Raw genomic sequence first — 20,343 nt, 5'->3', positions numbered from 1 at the left:
CAGTAATTTGAACTGGGAAATGCGATAGAAATGATTATTAACTAGTAACAGGGATTAACTACTAAGAGGAAGGGAGAATCCTGAAGAATGCAGTGAAACCGATACCAGTGCAAGCTTGGAAGAGGTCTCTTCCCCCAAGGTCAATGTTCAGACTTACAGATGGTGGAGGTATTGGCTAAGGTGCCACGGGAATGGGCTGGCAGGCAGGAAGCTGCTCCCTGGCAGGACTGGAGTGGAAGAGGAAGTCCCTGGAAGGTGCAGCTGTGGAGTCTTCTGCACATGGCTAGCAGGGAAGCAACCTATTGGCCATAGTAGCAAGAAAGCCCAAAGCCCCAGAATCAGGGAGGGAAACTTCTTTTTGTATCCTCCAGCACCCTTTCCTGACAAGGTAGCTTGTAAAAGAGAGATGTCTATAGGGGCCTGCCCCAGTATCACAAAGCAAGGCAAAAGAAGAGTAAATTTGGAGTATAGAAGCAATAGATGGATACCTAGCTCACCCATATTAACAGGTTCAAATTTGGGCATTTTAAGTTGTCCTGTTTCCTTGAGTACTTTAAGAGAAACTATTGTAGAAAGAGCTGGGTAGCAATGATCCATTGATAAATAAGTTCTCATATGTTATGCCTGTGTCCTGTGGTAGAGATAATCTATGTGCAAGATGATCTTTTCAGTCCAAGAACACTGAATGCATGGGGATACATTTCTTCTTTCAGGATACAGAATCCCCTCTCTGATAAGCAGAAGTGGCCATTATATCTTTAGGCTCTCAAACTCAACACAAGTCCTTATGGCTTTTAATGCAGTTTGGGTGTATCTCTGGTGCACAGCATTTTTTAGAAATATGTGAGAGCCTAAGATTTGAAAGTGTGCCAGAGTGGGAATGAAATGCCTATCAAAAATGTTGGTGACCTTTCAAAGAATCTAGAATGAATATAGCTACAGTTTCCAGTGAGATGTCAAGATTATTTTCATTGTACAACATAATATTATAAAAGGAAATTTGGCCTTGATCTAATTATTAGAGAAAAATTTTAAGTAATGAAACTGTAGCGATATGAATTGTATAATAGTAGGCATCTGGGTAGATGGAGGAGTTATAATTTGGCAAATGAACTGTAAATGGGCATATGAAACAAACAAGTCAAAGGACTAAATCAAGCTTTTTCCAGAATTTTCCCACAGTGCTTAAGACAAAGAATAAAGAAGTACTTTGTTAGCTGAGATTTTGTAGTCCATTTCCATCCAGACAAACTCTTTAATGGTACTTTTGTCTATGTAAATTTTTAACAATATCCTTTATGTCTAAACTTGGAGAAGAACTTTAACACTGTGGCCAACTGGAAAATGGAACACTGAACAAAAAATTTTGGGTTTTAACCTATATTTTGTATATTATTTTTTTAATGATGTTTCTCCTCCAGCCTAGTGTTTGAAACACAGTTCTAATTTGGGTGGCTGCTTACCTCTGTGGGAAATGGGTTGTGAAGGCAGTTTTCTTCCGTTGTATCTGTTGACGATGCCAGTGCTTTCACAGTCTGTAAGGCCTTTCCAGTATAGAGTTCAGAGAGTCTCCTTTCCTTTGCTGCTTTGGGAATGTACAGTGGATATGGGTCCTACAGTCCACCTGATGGTGCACTTCTGGATTTTAGGAGCAGATGATGCTTGCCCTAAGCTTTATTAAGGTTTGCCTCTCCGTGATTTGTGCTGAATTGATATTTGTGTTCATTTTTTTCGCGTATAGTTACTCACTTCCGTCAGCTCTAGTTGTTGAAAAGACCGTCCTTCCTGCACTGAATTACACTTGTGCCTTTGCTGTAAATCAGATGACTGTGCTTGTGGGGATCTCTTTCTGGGCTCTCATGTGCTCCACAGGTCTGTTTTTGCACCAGTACCATACTGTCTTAATTACTACAGCTTTAGAATAAGTCTTGATATCTGACAGTGTAAGTCACCCAACTTTGCTCTTCTTTAAGATTGTCTTTGCTTACCAGGCTTTGGTATCTATATTGTTTTTTAATCTGTTTGCCAATTTCTATGAACGCAAGCTGCTGGGATTTTAATTGGAATGGCATTGAATGTATGGTTCACATGGGGAGCATTGATGTCTTATGTGGAAGGATGTGCCATGTTCGTAGATTGGAGGATATCGACCATATCCTTCCAGGTGGTTAGGTCTCTTTAGCTTTTCAAAGCAATGTTTTATAATTTTCGGTATAGCAGACTTCTGGGTCTTTCCACCATACATGGCATGTCTTAGATTTCACTCTCCAGCTGTTTATTACCAGTTTATAGAAATAGAATTGCTTTTTATGCATTGACTTTACATTCTCTGACCTTGCTAAGTTCATTTATTAATTCTGATAGTATAATTTAGACTTTTTTGTTTTCAGCTGCTAGCTAAATTTCTGTATTTTTTATTTTTGAAGGTTTTATTTTGAAGCAGTTTCAAACTTACAAAAAAAATGCAAATATAGTACAAAGATTTTTTTCTTTCCTGAATTATTTGAGAGCAAGTTGCCAACACCATGTGCCAGCACTCTCATACTTCAAGTGTATTTCCTACAAACAAGGAGGTTCTTCATTACACTTCAGGACATTAACGCAGATCCCTTGCTGCCCCCAGGTCCCCAGGCCCCGTTCACGTTCCCCCGTTGGTCCCACTACTAGTGTCCTTTTTAACAAATGACCCAGTGTACAGTCTGTACAGTCCCATCTCTGGTCTCTAGCCTGTGTGACTTTCCCAACATGGACACTTCTGAAGTTCATTAGCATTTGATTTGTAGAGGAGTCTCAGATGGACTTGGCTGTTTCCCCATGATGGCAGGGTGTTACCTACTGAATGTTTGTGTCCACCAGAATTAATATGTTAAAACCTAACCCCCTCGGTGATGGTATTTGGAGGTAGGGTCTTTGGGAGGGAATTAGATCATGAAGATGGAGCCCTCATAAATGGGATTAGTGCCCCTAAAAGAGAGAGCTCCGAGAGAGCTCTCAGCCCCTTCCATCATGTGAGGACACAGCTAAAAGACAGCCATCTCTGAAGCCAGAAGCGGGCCTCCACCAGACCCCTAATCTGCCAGTGCCTTGGTCTTGCACTCCTAGCCTCCAGAACTTGAGAAATCATTGTATGTTGTGTTAGCCACCCAGTCTGTGGCATAGCAGCCTGGATGAACTAAAATACGGGGATCGCACAGAAGGGATGCTGGGCCCTTACTGCATTCTCTTACATGGTATACAATTTCAATTGGTCCTGTTTCTGGTAATGTTCACTCCGGGTTCATCCTGCTCTCTTGCTGCCTCAGACCTAGCATTAGCCCTTTCTCCAAGGAAGATTTCTGTTTGAGATGTGCTCCTGACCTGAGTCTTGCTGATCCCAGGATCTCTCAGTGGACAGAGCCAGGGGCTGTGGTTCTCTGTGCCCGGCCATCCTCCCACGTAGACATAGTCCCTGTTGCTGCTCTCCATCCTACTGTGGGCTGTTGTCTTCTGAAGACATTACCTCCCTCCACTCCTACCCACCACCTCACTAAGGGGTGACCACTCCCCCCACCTGGGCTTCAGTATCCTGCACTTGGTGCCTTTGTACAAACAGCCCACCTCCCCAACCCATACTGAGCCGAATTTTTTATTTTTAAGAAATCACATAGGCTTCTTAAAAATTGGTTAGTATATGCTGATGATACAGATTTCAAAAAGTATAAAAGCATATGCAGTCACACAGTTTAGTTCTCTAGAAACAACCACCATTCCTCGTCACTGTGCTCCTTCCAGAGCGTTTACCTACATATATATGTGTGTCTGCGTATTTACATCTCTGTGTGCATTCCCCGCACAGATGGTGGTATACGCATTGCCCCACACCTTGCTTTGTTCCCTCAACAGTGTATCTTGGAGGTCTTTCCATTTTTGTGTAACCCTGGATGTGCCACAGTTTATTAACCTGTCCTGTCGGGGTAGATTTAGGGTAGCTTAATCATTTGCTATTAGAAGCATTATTGTAACAAATACTGTTTTATATGCATGGGTTTGCACTTGTGAAATTCTTCTCAGAGTGGGATTTTTTGGAGAATGGTGTGGACATTTAGATTTTAGTAGGTAGCTCCCACCAGGCCTGCACAGCATCGGGAGCAGCGGTTTGCCCACGGCCCTTTGTGGGAGTACTTGGCCACGCTTGCTCACATGGCGTGTCAGACTCTGAGTTCTGATCAACACCACGAGAGCCTCTGCCTGATTCTGACCCATGCACCTCTGGTCATGAGTCGCAGCAAGGCTCTCTGTGTATGCAAGCATCACTTAGGCTTCTGTGCTTGTGAACAGCGTGTCTTTTTGCCCATTGTTCTCATCATTTCATAATCTTTTTACTTACTGTTGTTTATAGTCTGGTGTGTTTTACTTATTTCTTTTTAAGACTTTGTTTATTTGAGAGAGAGAACACACGCGGGGTGGAGGGGCAGATGTAGAAGCAGACTCCCTGCTGAGCAGGGAGCCTGATGCAGGGCTCAATCCTAGGCGCCCTTGCAGTCTGGTGTGTTTTAAAGAAATTTGCACTTTGCTGTGACATGAGTTGTTTGCTCTGTGTATGTCTTTGACTTGACAGCAGTTTCTTGTCTTTTTTTTTTTTAAGATTGGGTTTGTTTTGTTTTTGTTTTTAAGATTTTATATATTTATTCCACACAGAGAAAGAGAGCACAAGTAGGCAGAGCAGCAGACAGAGGGAGAGGAAGAAGCAGGCTCCCCATTGAGCAGGGAGCCTGACGCGGGACTTGATCCCAGGACCCTGAGATCATGACCTGAGCTGAAGGCAGATGCTTAACCGACTGAGCCACCCAGATGCCCCAAGATTTTTTTTTTTAAGATTTATTTATTTGAGAGAGGGGGAGAGACACTGGGAGTAGGGGAGAGGGACAGTGGGAGAGGGAGAGAGAATCCTCAAAGAGACACCCTGCTGAGCAAGGAGTCTGATGTGGGGCTCCATCCCAGGGCCCCGAGACCATGACCTGAGCCAAAATCAAGAGTTGGCTGGCCACCTAACAGACTGAGCCAGCCAGCTCAGTCCCCTTAAGATACACCCCTTAAGAGACTGTATTTTTAAGTCAGCCCTGCATCCACTGTGGCGCTCCAACTCACAGCCCCCAGCCAGCTGGGCGCCCACGGCGGCAGCTTCTTGAGCACTTTATTTGCTGTCCCCCATTTCTCAAGCCCCTTGTTAGGGTGCTGAACTTCCGGCGTGTCCTGAACATGGCCTTTCCCCCCATAGAGTATGAAACAAAACTCTCTCATTGCAGGACTTTGATGACTGGATTTTTTTGTGTTTAGATATTTTACTCATCTTGAAATTATTATGTGAGGTAAGGGTACAACCTTGTTTTTTCCAGAGGGACACCAAGTGGTTTCTGCTGGATAATATGTGTTCCTCCCACTGATTGACCTGAAATATCACATTTATCAGGCACTCCAGTACTTCACATATTTGGATATATTTCTTCATCTCCTAATCTGTTCTAGTTATTTGTCTATGTGGACAGGCACCAGTACCAAACATTTTAATTACTATGGTTTTCAACAGGTTGAATATCTGGTAAGGCTAGTTCTCACCTATTTTTCTTTTTCATTGGCATGCTTGCATTTAAAAAAAATAATACCAACTGTAGAATTAGCCTATCAGGTTCCTCAGAGAATCCTTTTAATCCTTTTATTAGGACAACATGGAATCTGGCTTAATTCAAGGAGCACTGACCCCTCTGTGAGGGTGTTTGTGTGCAAGAAAACCGTGTGCCCTACACCTCTCCACACCCTTTCTGTGGTCCCCTTTTTCTCTCATAAAACTTTCTCCATGAAGCTTTCTTTTGTTAGGTTTATTCTAAGACACTTCAACTCTTTTGTGGCTGTTACAAATGTGGTTGTTTTCTTCCTTTCTGTCCTGAAAATGGTGGTTAATTGTGTGTAGGTGAAGGCTGTTTTGATGTATTTATAGAAATTTTTCCCCCACCACCTAACTGAATTCCATCTTTTTCATAATCGTTTTCTAGTTGATGTTCTTGGGTTTTCAAAGTAAATTATCATGTCTACAAATAATGATAGTTTTGCTTCCTTTCTGATTTTTTACCTCTCATTTCTTTCTCTATTTTGATGTTGGTGTCACATAGCAGTGATTGAGTATACTGTTGGGAGTGGCCTCCTCATCTTGTTAAATGTTAAAGAATCACTTTTTCTTCCTATTAAGAATTTTTATCAAGGGGGGCGCCTGGGTGGCTCAGTCGTTAAGCGTCTGCCTTCAGCTCAGGTCATGGTCCCAGGGTCCTGGGATTGAGCCCCACATCGGGCTCCCTACTCCGCGGGAAGCCTGCTTCTCCCTCTCCTCCTCCCCCTGCTTGTGTTCCCTCTCTCGCTGTGTCTCTCTCAGTCAAAAAATGGGTGAAATCTTTAAAAAATATATATATATATATATTTTTTATCAAGGGGGCTCCTGTCGATTGAGTGTCTGCCTTCAGCTCACGTCCTGATCCTGGGGTCCTGGGATTGAGCCCCGCATCCGGCTCCCTGCTCAGCGGGGAGTCTGCTTCTCCCTCTCCCTCTGCCTGCCACTCCCCCTGCTTGTGCACGATCTCTCTCTGTCAAATAAATCTATTAAAAAAAAGAAGAAGAATTTATAACAAGGGCACCTGGGTGGCTCGGTTGGTTAAGCATCTGCCTTCGGCTCAGGTCATGATCCCAGGGTGCTGGGATCGAGCCCTTTGTTGGGCTCTCTGCTCAGCAGGGAGTCCGATTCTCCCTCTCCTGCTGCCGCTCCCCCTGCAGATGCACATGCACACACACGCTGTCTCTCTGTCTCTCTGTCAAATAAATAAAAAATATTTTTTTAAAAAATTTATATCAAGAGTAGAAATTGAATTTTATCAGATGCCTTCTCAGCTTTTCAGATTCTGAGAATAATCCTAGGATTTTTTTTTCTGACAGATCTACTCACATGATAGAGTGATAATTGTGCTGATACTGTATTGAATTATCCAGTTTTTTTTATTAATTTTACTTGGTTATGGTATATTAATCTTTGAGTTGTTGTTGGATTATGTTTGCTGGTTTTTTACTCAGGTTTTTTTTTTTTTTTTTTTTTTTTTTTTTTTTGGAGAGAGGCGGGTTGGGTGCAGAGGGAGAGGTAGAGAAGAATTTTTGGCAGGTTCCACGCCCAGAGTGCAGCCCAACATGGGGCTCAGTTTCAGGACCCTGAGATCATGACCTGAGCCGAAACCAAGAGTCAAATGCTCAACCGGCTGAGCCACCCCGGGGGCCCCTTACTCAGGATATTTTCACTGATACCTATAACTTGGAATTTTTCTCTTGGGGTTGTATGTGTGTTTGTATGGAGTTTGGGGGTTCTTTCCCAAGAAAGAGATTGAGAAGAGACCACTACCATGACCCACCATACTTCAGACCAATTTAAATAGCTTTGGAAATGTCTGTCCCTACATGGTTTGTGGAAACACCTGATTCTGCTGGTTTTTTTAGGAGTTCAGTATGTATTTCAGGTGACACAGAATACAAAGTTCTTTTTCTTTGCTTAACATAGGATAATTGACTTGGGAAAGCTTTTTTACTTCAGTAAAATTTACTCCAATCCAGGAGTTAAACACACATACATATGTATATGTGTGTTTGGATACCTGTGTGTATATGTGTGTATATTAAAACAGAAATGCATAATTAAATGTATTTTTATGCCCAGTTTTAAAAACCCTGTTCTGGGTTTGGATGCTGGTGCATCATGAATGTGTGTCTGCACACTTGATACACGGCATCCCTTAGTCAGTTGGGCAGGCCTCCTGGACCAAACCCAGGCTGTACTAACTGTGGGTAGAGGGCTTGGGTAGGGCTGTTAATCCTACCACTACACCACAGAGGGTGACCATGCGGTTGAAAAAGGAGAGCGTAGCAGAGCAGTTGTGGATGTTTTGGGCCTATCGGTGGCGTACCTACCCATGTGGTGGGCCTGGAGATTCAAGGATGGATGACACAGTCTCTGACCATCTAGTAGTAGGAATGCACCCAAATAAATAGGTGAACAACAACGCCCTAAGCATGGTGCTAGGGATAAGTACCAAGGGATGTGGCAGTGAAGTGGAGCTGACTGAGATTAAGGGGACCTTACCCTTGAGGTAATGAACTCCTCAGGTTCTCAGAGGGTCTACTGGAGACTGACAGAGGGGGAGAGGGTGTTTCCCTGTGAGGGAGCAACTGGGTATCCAGGTCGCCACTGGATGGGTGAGGCCAGGTTGTGTGGGGCCGTGCATACCACACTGTGAGGGTGTTCCCTCCTGTGGTGCTCCCCAAGTGCACACCCCTCCAGTCCTGGGGGAGGGGACATGGCTGTGGGAGAGCTTCCTGGGGACGAGTGTTTAGTGTTAGAGGAGTTGCAGCGGACTCCATGATTTCTATGATCTCTGACCAGTTCACCACTGAGGGGATTTGACTGCACATCTGTCCAAGTAGCCCTAGTGCGAGGGCGTTCTCTATGAGAGCACAGTGGGCACACTAGCCCCGGCGTGCCTCTTCAGGCACCCACCACCCCAGAGTGAGCCCCTACCACGATCCTTGTAAGAGGTGACGTTATAGTACTTACATCCAGAAGACTTGCTCTTCTGTTCTCTATGAGATGTATTGTCAGTGTAGGACCTCTTTGCAGCCCACCTTTCCATTCCCATGAGGTGTATATTGTGCTGTGATTCGCTGCGTGCTTCTTTGTCACAACACAGTGCAGATTTTTGTATCTTCACGTAAGAATTCTCATTTTAGGAGTGTAAACACATCTTGGGTACACAGCAAGAAAGTCTGCTGGTTAAACTTAAAGGAACATGATATCCTTTGGAACAATGGAGATTTGCCTTTCTACCCACATACATACATTATTTTCTCACTGCAAAAATGACAGATGCCAGGGGCACCTGGGTGACTCAGTTGGTGAAGCATCTGCCTTCGACTCAGGTCATGATCCCAGGGTCTTGGGTTCCGTGTCAGGCTCCCTGCTCAGAGAGGAGTCTGCTTCTCCCTCTGCTCCCCTCTCATACTCTCTCTCAATATCTCTGTTGCTATCTCTGTCTCTCTCTCTCAGACTCTTTTAAAAAATGACAGATGCCCATTGATGAAAAATTTAGACATTACAGAAGTTAGTAAATAAGGTAAAAGTGAAAGTGCTTGTCCCACCCACCACCCACATTCAGCACTAAATGGCAAATCCAGTGTGAGTGTTTTACTAAATGGAATTCTATTACAGACACTGGATAGAAGGGGAACCTTTTTTCCTTCTTGACTGAACGTCAAGCTTGGACTTTATTCCACAGTAGCACATACAGAGTTTGTAGGAGTTGCATGGATTCAACTATGGATGTACCGTTTATGTCATCAGTTCGTCATTGGATTTGTCCTTGCATATTTATCTCTGTGCAATTGTGAGATATCTGCAGGAGAAAGTTGTAGAAATGGAATTTCTGGAGCAAAGACGTATGTGTACATTTTAAATTTTGGAGGTGTTTCAAATTCTCCCAGAAGATAGGATGGATCGGGGTTCCCCTGGCGGTGTGTGACAGCCACACCACGTCATTCTCCCAGGCCTCTGAGGTGAAAAATGGTATCTCGCTGTTTTAATTTGCTTCCTTATTAGAGGGCTTGAGTACCTTATTCTGTGCCTAAAAGCCATTTATATTTCTTCAATTCATAAGAGCAGTATGAAAGGTAAATTATAATTTGTTTCAGTATGATTCTGAATTTTAACTTTGTTCACTGTTTCTCTATTGAGAAGTTTTTCATCTTTATTTAATCAAATCTGTGTTTATGCTATACTTAGGAAGACTTTACTTACCCCAAGATTGGCGAAATAGTCTCCTCTGTTTTGTTTTATTCTTTAGTCCACTGGAGTTTATTTTTGTGAGCAGTGTGGACCAGGGATCTAACTCCATTTTTCTTCTGAATGGAGAGCCAATTGCCCACCTCATGTTTGAACAGTCCATGCTCTTCTTGCTGGTGTTGCTAGCAAATAATATTCACTTGGATCTTATGCACACATGGAGTATAAGACCCACCTTTTTAGTAAATATCAAATTGTTTTTATAAAATGTTTACTGAGGCTGAAAATGGGTTCTGCATTCCGAAAATGCCTCAAGTTACAAAGAAAAAATGGCTAAGGACACAACTGAGAATATAAGACTGAAGGAATTGTCTAGCTTTATGTTAGTTTCAGTTTCTGATCACAAAGAGCCTTGGGCTCTTTATTTGCTTTGTGATGGTTTGTAAGCGTTATAGAAGGAAGAGTGAAGCCAGGAATTCAGTAGGATGGAGTTTAACATGCAGGAGGCCAGGTCATGGCACGGTGTTACACGAACCCATGTTGTGAGAAGACACGTAATCTTCCTATGTTCCCCTCCCTGCCTTTCACAGCCTAAGCGCGATGGCCAGACGTTGCTGACCCAGGTGTGGAGGCGCTTGAACCTGACGGAGTGTGACTACTTTGGGCTGGAGTTTCAGCATCCCCGGTCCTACTGGGTATGTGTCCTTGCCTTATTCTTGCAAGCTCTTGAGAGCTGACCGTGCACGTGGCCACAGAGAGCCTTTGAGGACCCGCTGCAGTGATAGAGCACCATACTTTATCACATTGTTGCCAGAGCTGCACTGTGGAGACACGGACTGCATTGGCCTTTTAGCTAAGCTGAGTTCCCATCCTCCCTAAATTTGTTCTCCTCACCAGTACATGTGCCAAGGAAATCCAAAAACAACTGCCAGGACATCTGCATGATAATCATTTTGAGCAAATTTTTATGAAATTCATTGGTTATCCCTCATGTTACTTGATTGATGAACCTTAAAAAATGTGGAACTTAATATTTACAGGTGGAACTATTTTAAAGAAACCAAAATTAGGGGCACCAGGGTAGCTCAGTCCATTAAGTGTCCGACTCTTGATTTCAGCTCAGGTCTTGATCTCATGGTTGTGAGTTCAAGCCCTACATTGGGCTCCATGCTGGGTGTGGAGTCTACTTAAAAAAAGAAAGAAAGAAAGAAAGAAAGAAAGAAACCAAAATCAGCCTATTCAGTTAAGTGTGTCAGCATTACTGAGCTCTGTCCACTCCGTGCAGCGGCACTCTTGCCCATTAGTTGTTTACAGGTGCATCTTGTACCAAAGATTTGTTTGGCCTTAACAGTTGCCCCCCAAAATAATTATTGGTACCCATGCTGTGCCTAGCAACAACAGCGTGCATGTGACCTAATGGAGGGGTCCGGGCCTGCGTGGCGTCTCATCATCCTCCCACACTTCTCGAAGCAGGTGTCCCTGTGCCTCTCCCAGGTGTTTTGTCAGGATTTGACTGGTGTGTGAGCAGAGGGCCAAAACAGGCCCCGCCTTAAATATCTCTCCTAGTTATAAGCAGTTCTGTATTTTGTAGCGTAGTTATTAAATAGAGAAGTCGTTGAATGGATTTGATCTCTTTTCTTAAATCCTCTTTAGATTTGGCTGGAACCTATGAAGCCCATCATTAGGCAAGTACGAAGTAAGTCCTTTTTTTAAACTCTTTAAAATTCTGTTCATTTAAGATGCTTTTGTTCTTGACTGTTCAATTGGAGGTGCGTCCAGATGTTCACTGTCCCCACCCTGGGGAGCAGTGAGGTGATTGCCGGTGGCTCGTGAGCCTGGAGGTCGTTTTGCTGCTTCGTCTCAGCGGCGGCTGCAAACACCCATTGGTCCTCAAATGCAGTGGTAACAGGATATGTTCTTGGATATGTCACTTAATTTTTGGCCAATGTGCAAAAATAAGTATGCAGTTTCTCCCCTCAAGTTACAAAAAGGCATTGAGGTTCTTCCTTTAATTAGCTTCTTAATTTTTTTTTAACAATTTTTGAAACTTTATTTTTTGTGGTATTATTTTTGAGTATAGTTGACACAATTTAATTACATTTTTAATAAAATAGTTTATACTGTTTTGTAATTATAAACATAATTTCTGTTAGTCTCCGTTAAATTTTTAAAAATTGGGGCACATAGTAATGCCTCTTAGTTACAGGGTGCTGTCCAGGGGTCCAGATTCACTTGCAATCTGTTTGATCCCATATGAGAGAGAAGGATGGGTGCCAGTAGCCTCGTTAGTCACTGGTGACCTAATGCCATTTAGGTCATCGTGGCCCTGTAGCACAACACCTCCTCTTTCCTGCTTGGTGAAAATTACACAGCTGTGTTATAAAAATTTTAGTAAAGCTGAGATGCTCAGATGAGCTAACACCTTCTGCTTTTTCTTTCCAGTAATCAGGTTGTTCTGGTTCAGTATAGTCAGTGATGACATTTTTCTTTTACTAAAGTATATAAAGATTTCAAAAAATAGTCGGATTCACTTTACTTGTGAAGTTTGAAATGTTTCTTTTCAGGGGCGCCTGGGTGGCTCAGTCGGTTAAGTGTCTGCCTTCGGCTCGGGTCCTGATCCCAGGGTCCTGGGATTGAGTCCCGCATCGGGCTTCTTGCTCAGCGGGAAGTCTTCTCCCTCTCCCTCTGCCTGCCGCTCCCCCTGCTTGTGCTCTCTCTTTGTGTCAAATAAATAAATAAAATCTTTAAAAATTTTTTAATAAATAAAATGTTTCTTCCCATAGGGCCAAAAAACGCTTTGCTTCGTCTAGCAGTGAAATTTTTCCCACCTGATCCGGGTCAGTTGCAGGAAGAATACACAAGGTAAAGAGCCCCAGCTGAAGCACAGCTGTTATCAGCAGGGTCTAGAATTCACCTGTGTCTCCCGCAGCACCTGGCTCATTAGGTGCTCTGGGATATATGTATTCCTAGAATGAATGAAGCTGCAACACACATAGAAGGTGTGATCGTGTAGTATTAAAAGAAGCAGTTAACTCTTGCACAAACACAAATGCCAGTAGAGCTTAGAAAAGGGTTTATGGTGAAATTTGGGGACAAAAAGGGGGGTATGTGTTAGTGTGCTGTGAAAGTGCTAGTCTCCAGCTGAGCACAGATTTGTGCTCATGCATGAGGTTCTCAGGAGTTTCAGCCACATCATAAAGGCACAAAGTACACACAGCTGGGAGGAGTACTGAGGTGGAGAGTCTTTATGAATATATGGAGCAGAAATATTTTAGGTGATTTCTTTTATGGCAGAAGTAACTGAAAGAAATGTTTACAGTTGTTTCATCTGGGCAACAGATTATGGAAGTTTTTTTCCTTGTGTTTTATGGACCAACTCAAAACCCAAGATCAGATGTAAGATAAAAGGGAACTAGTAGTAACAGTCCTTCTGACTGAAAATGGATTCCCACCTGAACCATAGGCATCTTATGAACCTCTCTTCAGAAGGTTTTTGTAGAGTCTTGTAACATCACAAAATCACTGTCAGCCGTAGGGAAATGTTGGTATCCCATTAGTCTAGCCCCTCATTTGATGGGTAACAAGACTGAACCCCAACGACAGCAGAAAGTGTTTTTAAGAGTAAACACAGAATTCATCTTCATAGTGTTTCACATGCCTGATGTCCTTTTTGAGGGAGTAACTTTTAAATATATATATTTGGAAAATAAGGAGTAGGAAGTATTACCTAATTCTGGGTCCTGGGTCCAAGCCATGTCTATGCAGAAGTTCCTTTTTTGTTTGTTTGTTCATAAGAAAAACGTACTGTTTATGATAAAAGAAGAGAAACTTCAAAATAAAGCTATGTAAAAAGTGAATGTACTTCTTCACTCTCTGCCCACTGCATTGTCTCCAGAAGTAGTATCACTTGAGGTGTGTCTTCCAGATGAATTCATAGCAATATACAAGTGGACCCAGGTCTTTAAAGAAATTATTTTACAAAGCAGTATCACTATACCCTTAGTACTGTATGTGGTTGTTTCCTGTTCTGTTTTTTACCCGCATGTCGTAGTGTGCCATCGATGTGTTTCGCAGCAGTTTGTGTGGCTATAATCTACTTTATTGAACTCTTCCTGTCCGGGCATACTTAGATTATTTCTCTGCTGTATTGCTGCAAGTAAATAGCCTTGTCCACATAGCTTTGTAAACTCTGGAAAATATTTCTCCAGGAAAGTTTCATAAAAGCAAAATTGCTAAGTTCAAGGATAGGCACATTTCAGTTGTTAAGCTCACTCTAGAGTATAAATTCCCACAAGGAGAGAGTTTGTCTTGCATCGTACTTCCAACTCCAGAAATAGTACCTGGAATGCAGTACTTGCTCAGTAATTATTTGTTGATGGAATAAATGAATATATGAATACATTCAAATTGCCTACTCTAGTGACAGTCTTACCATTCAGAAGTGCCTGTTTCTCAGATCCTAGCCAGGACCAAATATCCTCAATCTGCCTGCAACTTTCAGAGCCGCATTTTAAGCTATATCTTAATTGGATATTTCTGCTCTTTCACAGCAGAATTGTTGAGTGCAGTTTTGGGTGTGTAACAGAAGTAATATGAATTTGTGAGCTTCCCTTAAGGGTGTGGTGTGTCTGGAACGCGAGCGTCTGAGTGCTCCTGTGGGTGCGGTCTGCTTGCACGTGACCCTGTCCACCGAGCTGCCACCAGCAAAGGGCCTCCTGTCACTTTGTCTTTGCTCACCATCTGCTCTGATGTCCCTGGTCACTGCTGTTTCTTGGGGCTCTGTGCTCTCCTGTGATGGAGACATGGCGGGGGGGCTATGCTCGAGAGCCTTTGGAGTTGATGTCTGTGGTGTTTTGAACTCCCTTCTAGATACCTGTTTGCCTTGCAACTTAAGAGAGACCTCCTGGAGGAGCGTCTGCCCTGCACGGATACCACGGCGGCCCTTTTGGCATCCCACCTTCTGCAGTGTTAGTATCTCCCCGCCCTGGGCAGAGGCGCATACGGTCAGAGGTGCACAACACTCCTGACCACCAGCACCTGACGCACCTTCAAGGTTAACGAGTGTGATGACGAACAGAGGCCCATTTTCTCTGATAAGCTGAAGATTAACATCTACAAGGTGGAGATCCTTGAGGCAAACAGTCTCCACCCAGAAAGAAAGGCTCAAGGCCAAGATTCGCAGCCACACACGTTCTTTGGGAATGTCTCTCCTTTGTGCCTTCTCGCATTTTCCCATAAATGTCTTCAGTCTGGGAGCTGCATGGTAGCCCTGACCCTCAGCACCCCTGGAAAGAGACCTCCCTGGTGTGCACATCACAGCCCCCCCGGTGACGAGTTAGGTATCAAACCCTGAGAAAAAAGAACACATTTCTCAGTATGTCACACAGAGCAAGGGATGGCTCAGAAGAACAGGAAGAATTATAGCATGGGAAGAGGTTCTGAAAGCAGGGTATGCCTTGCCGAGGCTTTGCGAAGCCCCCAGCTGACGAGGAAAGGGAAACACGCCGCTGGACTAGAGTCCCTCTGGCACAGAACTGATGTATCTGAAAGTTTGAGCACAGGAAGTATAATGTAGAAAGTTTCAGGAATCATAGCAACTAATAACATATGTAGGTTAATCTGTGGTTTCCTTGTCCCCCCTCCTCCCCCACACATACGCACCTTCTACAGATAGCAAGTTTCACCTCCTCACGTAGATTGGCCATCCTGCACTAGGGGCCTCGTCGGCTCTTGTTAATGTACATTGTCGGTGGGACTGATTATTTATTGGATCTGCAGTCTTCTGAGAGAGATGGATGGCTTTCCAGTGCCGCTTGCTTGAGAGCTACGTGCAGTGTAGTCACAGTCACCTGTGGGACTGTCGCTTTCCCGAGCGTGCTGCTTACGCCTCGGGTGCCTCTGAGCTGGGCTGTCTGACTGCAGAGGACACGCAGCCGCTGCGGAAGCGCGGATGCAGCAGTGGGCAGAGTCCTGTCCTGCTGTGAGGCAGGCGCTGCGCTTATGGGTGCAAGGGTGCTGGTCCCTAAAGTGGGGCACTGTGCGTGCAACTTTCTGTGAATTTGAGGCTGTCTAAAAACAAAAGTGTATCGTTTAAGGTTATTGGGCTTTAACTGTGACTCTCAAAACATGAGTAGCCTCAAGATTCATGAAATTAGAAAGAGACATTGTTCCTCAAGAATTTGAGAGGTCCTGAGGGGGAAAATGATTTCAAACACGTTATCCTGAAACAAATTAAGATACATATTCCTAGCTACAACAGTCTTGAGACTGCAGATGAATAAAGCGTGGTTTAAGACACAACAAACCGCTCAGGATAAACTGGTGGCTCAGCATTGGCCTCCCTGGGGTCACTAACCAGCATCTTTGTTCTTCAAAACTCAGAAACTTCTTTACCTGCCTTTATATTTGCCTTTAATAGCTTAAGATATGTGGAAAAGTAAGATACAAAATCCTGTTTATTTGAGGGATATATGCTTTTACTACAGGTTTAGGATAATTTTTTTCTACTTTTAATTCATGCATTTGCATGTACGAATGCTTGTATTTTTCTTTATTTGAAAATTAGAATCACTGTCTGTTACTGTCTCATTTCAGCGGAAATAGGAGATTATGATGAAACCCTGGACCGAGAGCACCTCAAAGCCAATGAGTACCTGCCCAGTCAGGAGCATTCTCTTGAAAAGATTCTAGAATTCCACCGGAAGCACACGTGAGTCCATCAGAGCCGACCACTGGCCCCCTGTCACCACATATGACCAACTAGTGTGTTTATGTAATGGAAGCCACCGCGGAGGCTTCTGCAAGACTGACCAGAGTCACTACTGCCCACTCCCTGGGGGCACAATCCCACTGCTGGGGGGAGGCTAGAAAGAAGGTCTGTGCCCTGACAGGAGTGACCAGAGGGCAGGGCATCAGGGGTAGCTGTGTGTGAGCTATCTGTGGGCCGTCCTACAAGGTGGGGTCGAGCTGACGAATGCCAGCATTGCAGACCTACTGACAGCCCTGTTCTGTGAGCGACTTCATTTGGGTTTCTCCAGGACTCAATGCCGGTGTGCTTTTTTGGGGTGAAGAGAGGTGCAGGAAGGAGCCGTGAGGAGGGAGGGCCGGGGCCGAGGACCTGGGGGAGGGAGGTGGTTGTGATCTTGAACCCACCAAAGGGAAAGTGGACAGGACAGGGGCCTGATGGCTTGGGCTTACCCTCGAGAAGGGGCCTGTTGATGTGCGAGTTCATTCTGGTCTGATAACCCTCATGAGGAAAGCTCCACTGACATCCCTCTCAGCTTTTCTTTTTTTTTTTTTTTTTTAAGATTTTATTTATTTATTTGAGAGAGAGAATGAGATAGAGCATGAGAGGGGGGAGGGTCAGAGGGAGAAGCAGACTCCCCGCCGAGCAGGGAGCCCGATGTGGGACTCGATCCCGGGACTCCAGGATCGTGACCTGAGCCGAAGGCAGTCGCTTAACCAACTGAGCCACCCAGGTGCCCCCCCTCTCGGCTTTTCATCAAAGGTTTGGGTGCCAGCAATCTGTCAGTCTCTACTGTCCACACTGGGGAAGGGGGTAGCTTGAGCAGCACAGACCAAGATTCTCACCCTGGAGGACTTGACATTCGCCCTGAGAGACTGCGTGCTTCTCATGCGTTTTGCCACGCACAGGTACTTAGGGAGTGCCTTTTGTGTGCCCGGCATGGGGGCAGGCATTGGCTATATCAGTGTATGTGCGTCGTGGTGTGTGGGCTACAGGACAGAGTCTCCTTCGATGAGAGGAGAAGGGTGAGTGGCTGGGCTGCTTGGGCAGGCAGGCATCTTTGAGGAATTAGCCACATGGGGTTGGTGAGGGGCGTTCAGGCAGAGACAGCAGCCTGGGAGGGTGGGAGGTGGGTCAGGGGAGCCCAGCCTGCCACCCACAGTTCCACCTGAAATTCTGGTTTAAGCAGTGGGACGAGTAACTGTTTCTGCTGCTGACAGGAGGCTGCGTGTGACCCTACTGTCATGGCAAGACCAAGTGAAGGCACCAGCCCGGTCTTGGGTGTCATGGTTTGGGGCACCTCTTAGTGTCAGAGTTCAGCACATGGGGGCGAAGGAGCAAGGGGCCATCTCCCAGTGCCAGCCTGAGTCCCGTGCCTGTCCCACAGGAGATGATGACCTGTTCGGATTTGTGCCTGGAGTGGTGGGGGGGCATTGCACTGGCACCAGCAGGTAGATGGTCTGGGGTGCAGGCAGAGTGTCATCAGCATGTGAGCAAACAGGCTGTGCGTGCAGGTTTCCTAGGGAGGAGAGGGTAGAGACAGATGGAGAAGAGAGTAGAACAGTCTCCTAAAGACTGGCCATGGGAGGGTGAGTGAGAAAGGGGCACCACCAGAGGCCATGAGAACAGGGACAGTGAGCGAGCAGGAAGAGAGCCTCGGACACCAAGGGACAGTGTGTCAGGGAAGGGCACAGCGCCTCGGGCTGAGGGTCAGCACCAGGCCTGGCGAATATGGATGCAAGCATGTCTGTGAGGTGAGGTTCAGGGTGAAGGCCAGGCTCACACTGGAAGTGAGGCGAGGGAATGGTGCAGGTCTGTGAGCAGTCACTCTGAGCGCCACCTGGGAGCTAATGAAGATGCCCCAGTGAGGGCGCCTTTGCGCGTGTGCGCGTGTGCCTGTGCTTGCATATCCACGTCCTTGCACGTGTGTGCTCATGTGCCCACACAGAGCATATATGTGCACATGTATGTGCGTGTTAGGTGCATGTGTTAAGGTGGCTGCTTTAAAAACTCATGAAAGGGGCACTTGGGTGGCTCAGCTGGTTAAGCCTTCGGCTAAGGTTATGATCCCAGGGTCCTGGCATCGAGTCCCGCATCGGGCTCCTTGCTCCTCAGGAAGCCTGTTTCTCCCTCTGCCTCTGCCACTCCCCCTGCTTGTGTGTGCTCTCTCCCTCTCTCTCCGATTGATTGATTGATAAATATATATATAAAACTCATGAAAGAGGAGAAATCGGGTGATGTGCTTCATAGAGGACTAAACCTGGGCTCTTTCCACAGGAGTGCCTCCATCCCTGAGCTCAGCTGTTGCTCTAGGCTCTCATGGTTCTTTTTTTTTTCCCCTAAAGATTTTTATTTTTAAGTGATCTCTACACCCAGTGTGGGGCTCAAACTCAAAACCGAGAGATCAAGAGTCAGGGTGGCTCTTTCATGGTTCTAATGTGCTGACTTTATCTTCCATAGTCATCAGACACTTGTTGTGCTTCTTTTCTTTAAATCATTTTTTATGGTGGGTTGTTTTTTTTTAAGATTTTATTTATTTATTTGAGAGGGAGAGCACTAGAAAGCGAGAGCTAGCAGGAGTGGGAGCGGCAGAGGCAGAGGGAGAGCAGGCTCCCCGCGGAGCAGGGAGCCCGACGCAGGGCTCCATCCCAGGACCCTGGGATCATGACCTGAGCCGAAGGCAGACGCTTCACCGACTGAGCCACCCAGGTGCCCCTAACCAAGATAACTTTCTTACCTAGTGTATAGTATCTTCTTGGGCCCACTGGAAACACACTTCAGTAATCACTGAATAAGATATTGAAGGAATGGTTTTTTACTTTTATCACAGTTCTTTTGGACCTTTGAGATTGAAGGAAAAGATTTGAAAGCTGCTATCTTAGTCCTTCATGGCTGCTGTAACCGAGCACCCCAGGCTGGGTGGCTTGTAGCCCACAGGCCTTGGTTTCTCACAGTTCTGGAGGCACTGGTGGATTCGGTGTGTGGAGGACCTGCTTCCTGTTTTGTAGATGGCATCTCTTGCTCTGTCCTCTCAGGGCAGAAGGGGCTGGGGGCTCCCTGGAGCTTCTGCTTTGAAGGCACTAATATTCGTCAGTCTTCTACACGGCCCTCTCCCAAAGACCCCCCCTAAATACCATCACACTGGGGGTTCGGCTGCAGCCTAGGAATTTTGGAGGACACAGACCTTCACCCTGTAACATTCCACCCCCACAATTCACGTCCTCCTCACATGCACAATACATTCATTCCATCCCAACAGCCTGAACGTTCCCACTGCTCCAGCACTGAGTCCAAAACCCTCCCAAGCCCACAGCCTCTCCTGAATCTCATCTTGATGAGGTATGGCTGGGATTCCAGCTATGGTTCTGCTTGAGGCCAAGTCTCCTCCAGCTGTGAGCCTGTGAAAACAGAATACTATGCTGGGGGACAGCCTAGGATCGGCACCCCCCTCCAAAGGGAGAAATTAGAACAAAGGGAAGGATAACGGCTCTCAGGCAAGCCTAAAACCTAGCAGGACAAATGACGTTAGACCTTAAGGCTCAGGAATAATCCTCTTTGGCTCAGTGCTCTGCCCTCCAGGCAGCCCTGGCCTTGGAAGCCCCATGGGGGCCTTGGGCCCCACCCCCATCTTCCACTCCGGCCTGTGACGGGAGGGGCGGCCCTGACCTGACTGCCTTTGGGGTCCTTCTCCCACTGTGTCCCGATTTCTGTCCATACTGATCTCCTCGGCCGTTTAGCCACACCCTTAGTGTCCTCACTT

General features: G+C 45.5%; 1 protein-coding gene across 5 annotated transcripts in view; it reads left to right on the top strand.

Annotated features, from left to right (window-relative positions):
• Positions 1 to 20,343, top strand: part of FARP2 (FERM, ARH/RhoGEF and pleckstrin domain protein 2) — a 108,086-nt gene that overhangs the window by 37,761 nt on the left and 49,982 nt on the right. For all 5 annotated transcript variants that reach the window (XM_025888359.2, XM_025888386.2, XM_025888369.2 and 2 more), the window contains exons 3-7: positions 10,429 to 10,533; positions 11,492 to 11,534; positions 12,622 to 12,700; positions 14,708 to 14,805; positions 16,433 to 16,547. In XM_025888359.2, the coding sequence (XP_025744144.1) occupies positions 10,429 to 10,533; positions 11,492 to 11,534; positions 12,622 to 12,700; positions 14,708 to 14,805; positions 16,433 to 16,547 (440 nt within the window). The remainder of the gene's footprint in view (positions 1 to 10,428; positions 10,534 to 11,491; positions 11,535 to 12,621; positions 12,701 to 14,707; positions 14,806 to 16,432; positions 16,548 to 20,343) is intronic.

This window comes from Callorhinus ursinus, unplaced genomic scaffold, assembly GCF_003265705.2.
Source record: "Callorhinus ursinus isolate GAN/ISIS: 27379988/994484 unplaced genomic scaffold, GSC_fseal_2.0 scaffold96, whole genome shotgun sequence".
Classification (NCBI taxonomy): domain Eukaryota; kingdom Metazoa; phylum Chordata; class Mammalia; order Carnivora; family Otariidae; genus Callorhinus; species Callorhinus ursinus.
Note: the sequence above shows the minus strand (reverse complement) of the source record. Positions and strands in the feature narration are given on the sequence as shown.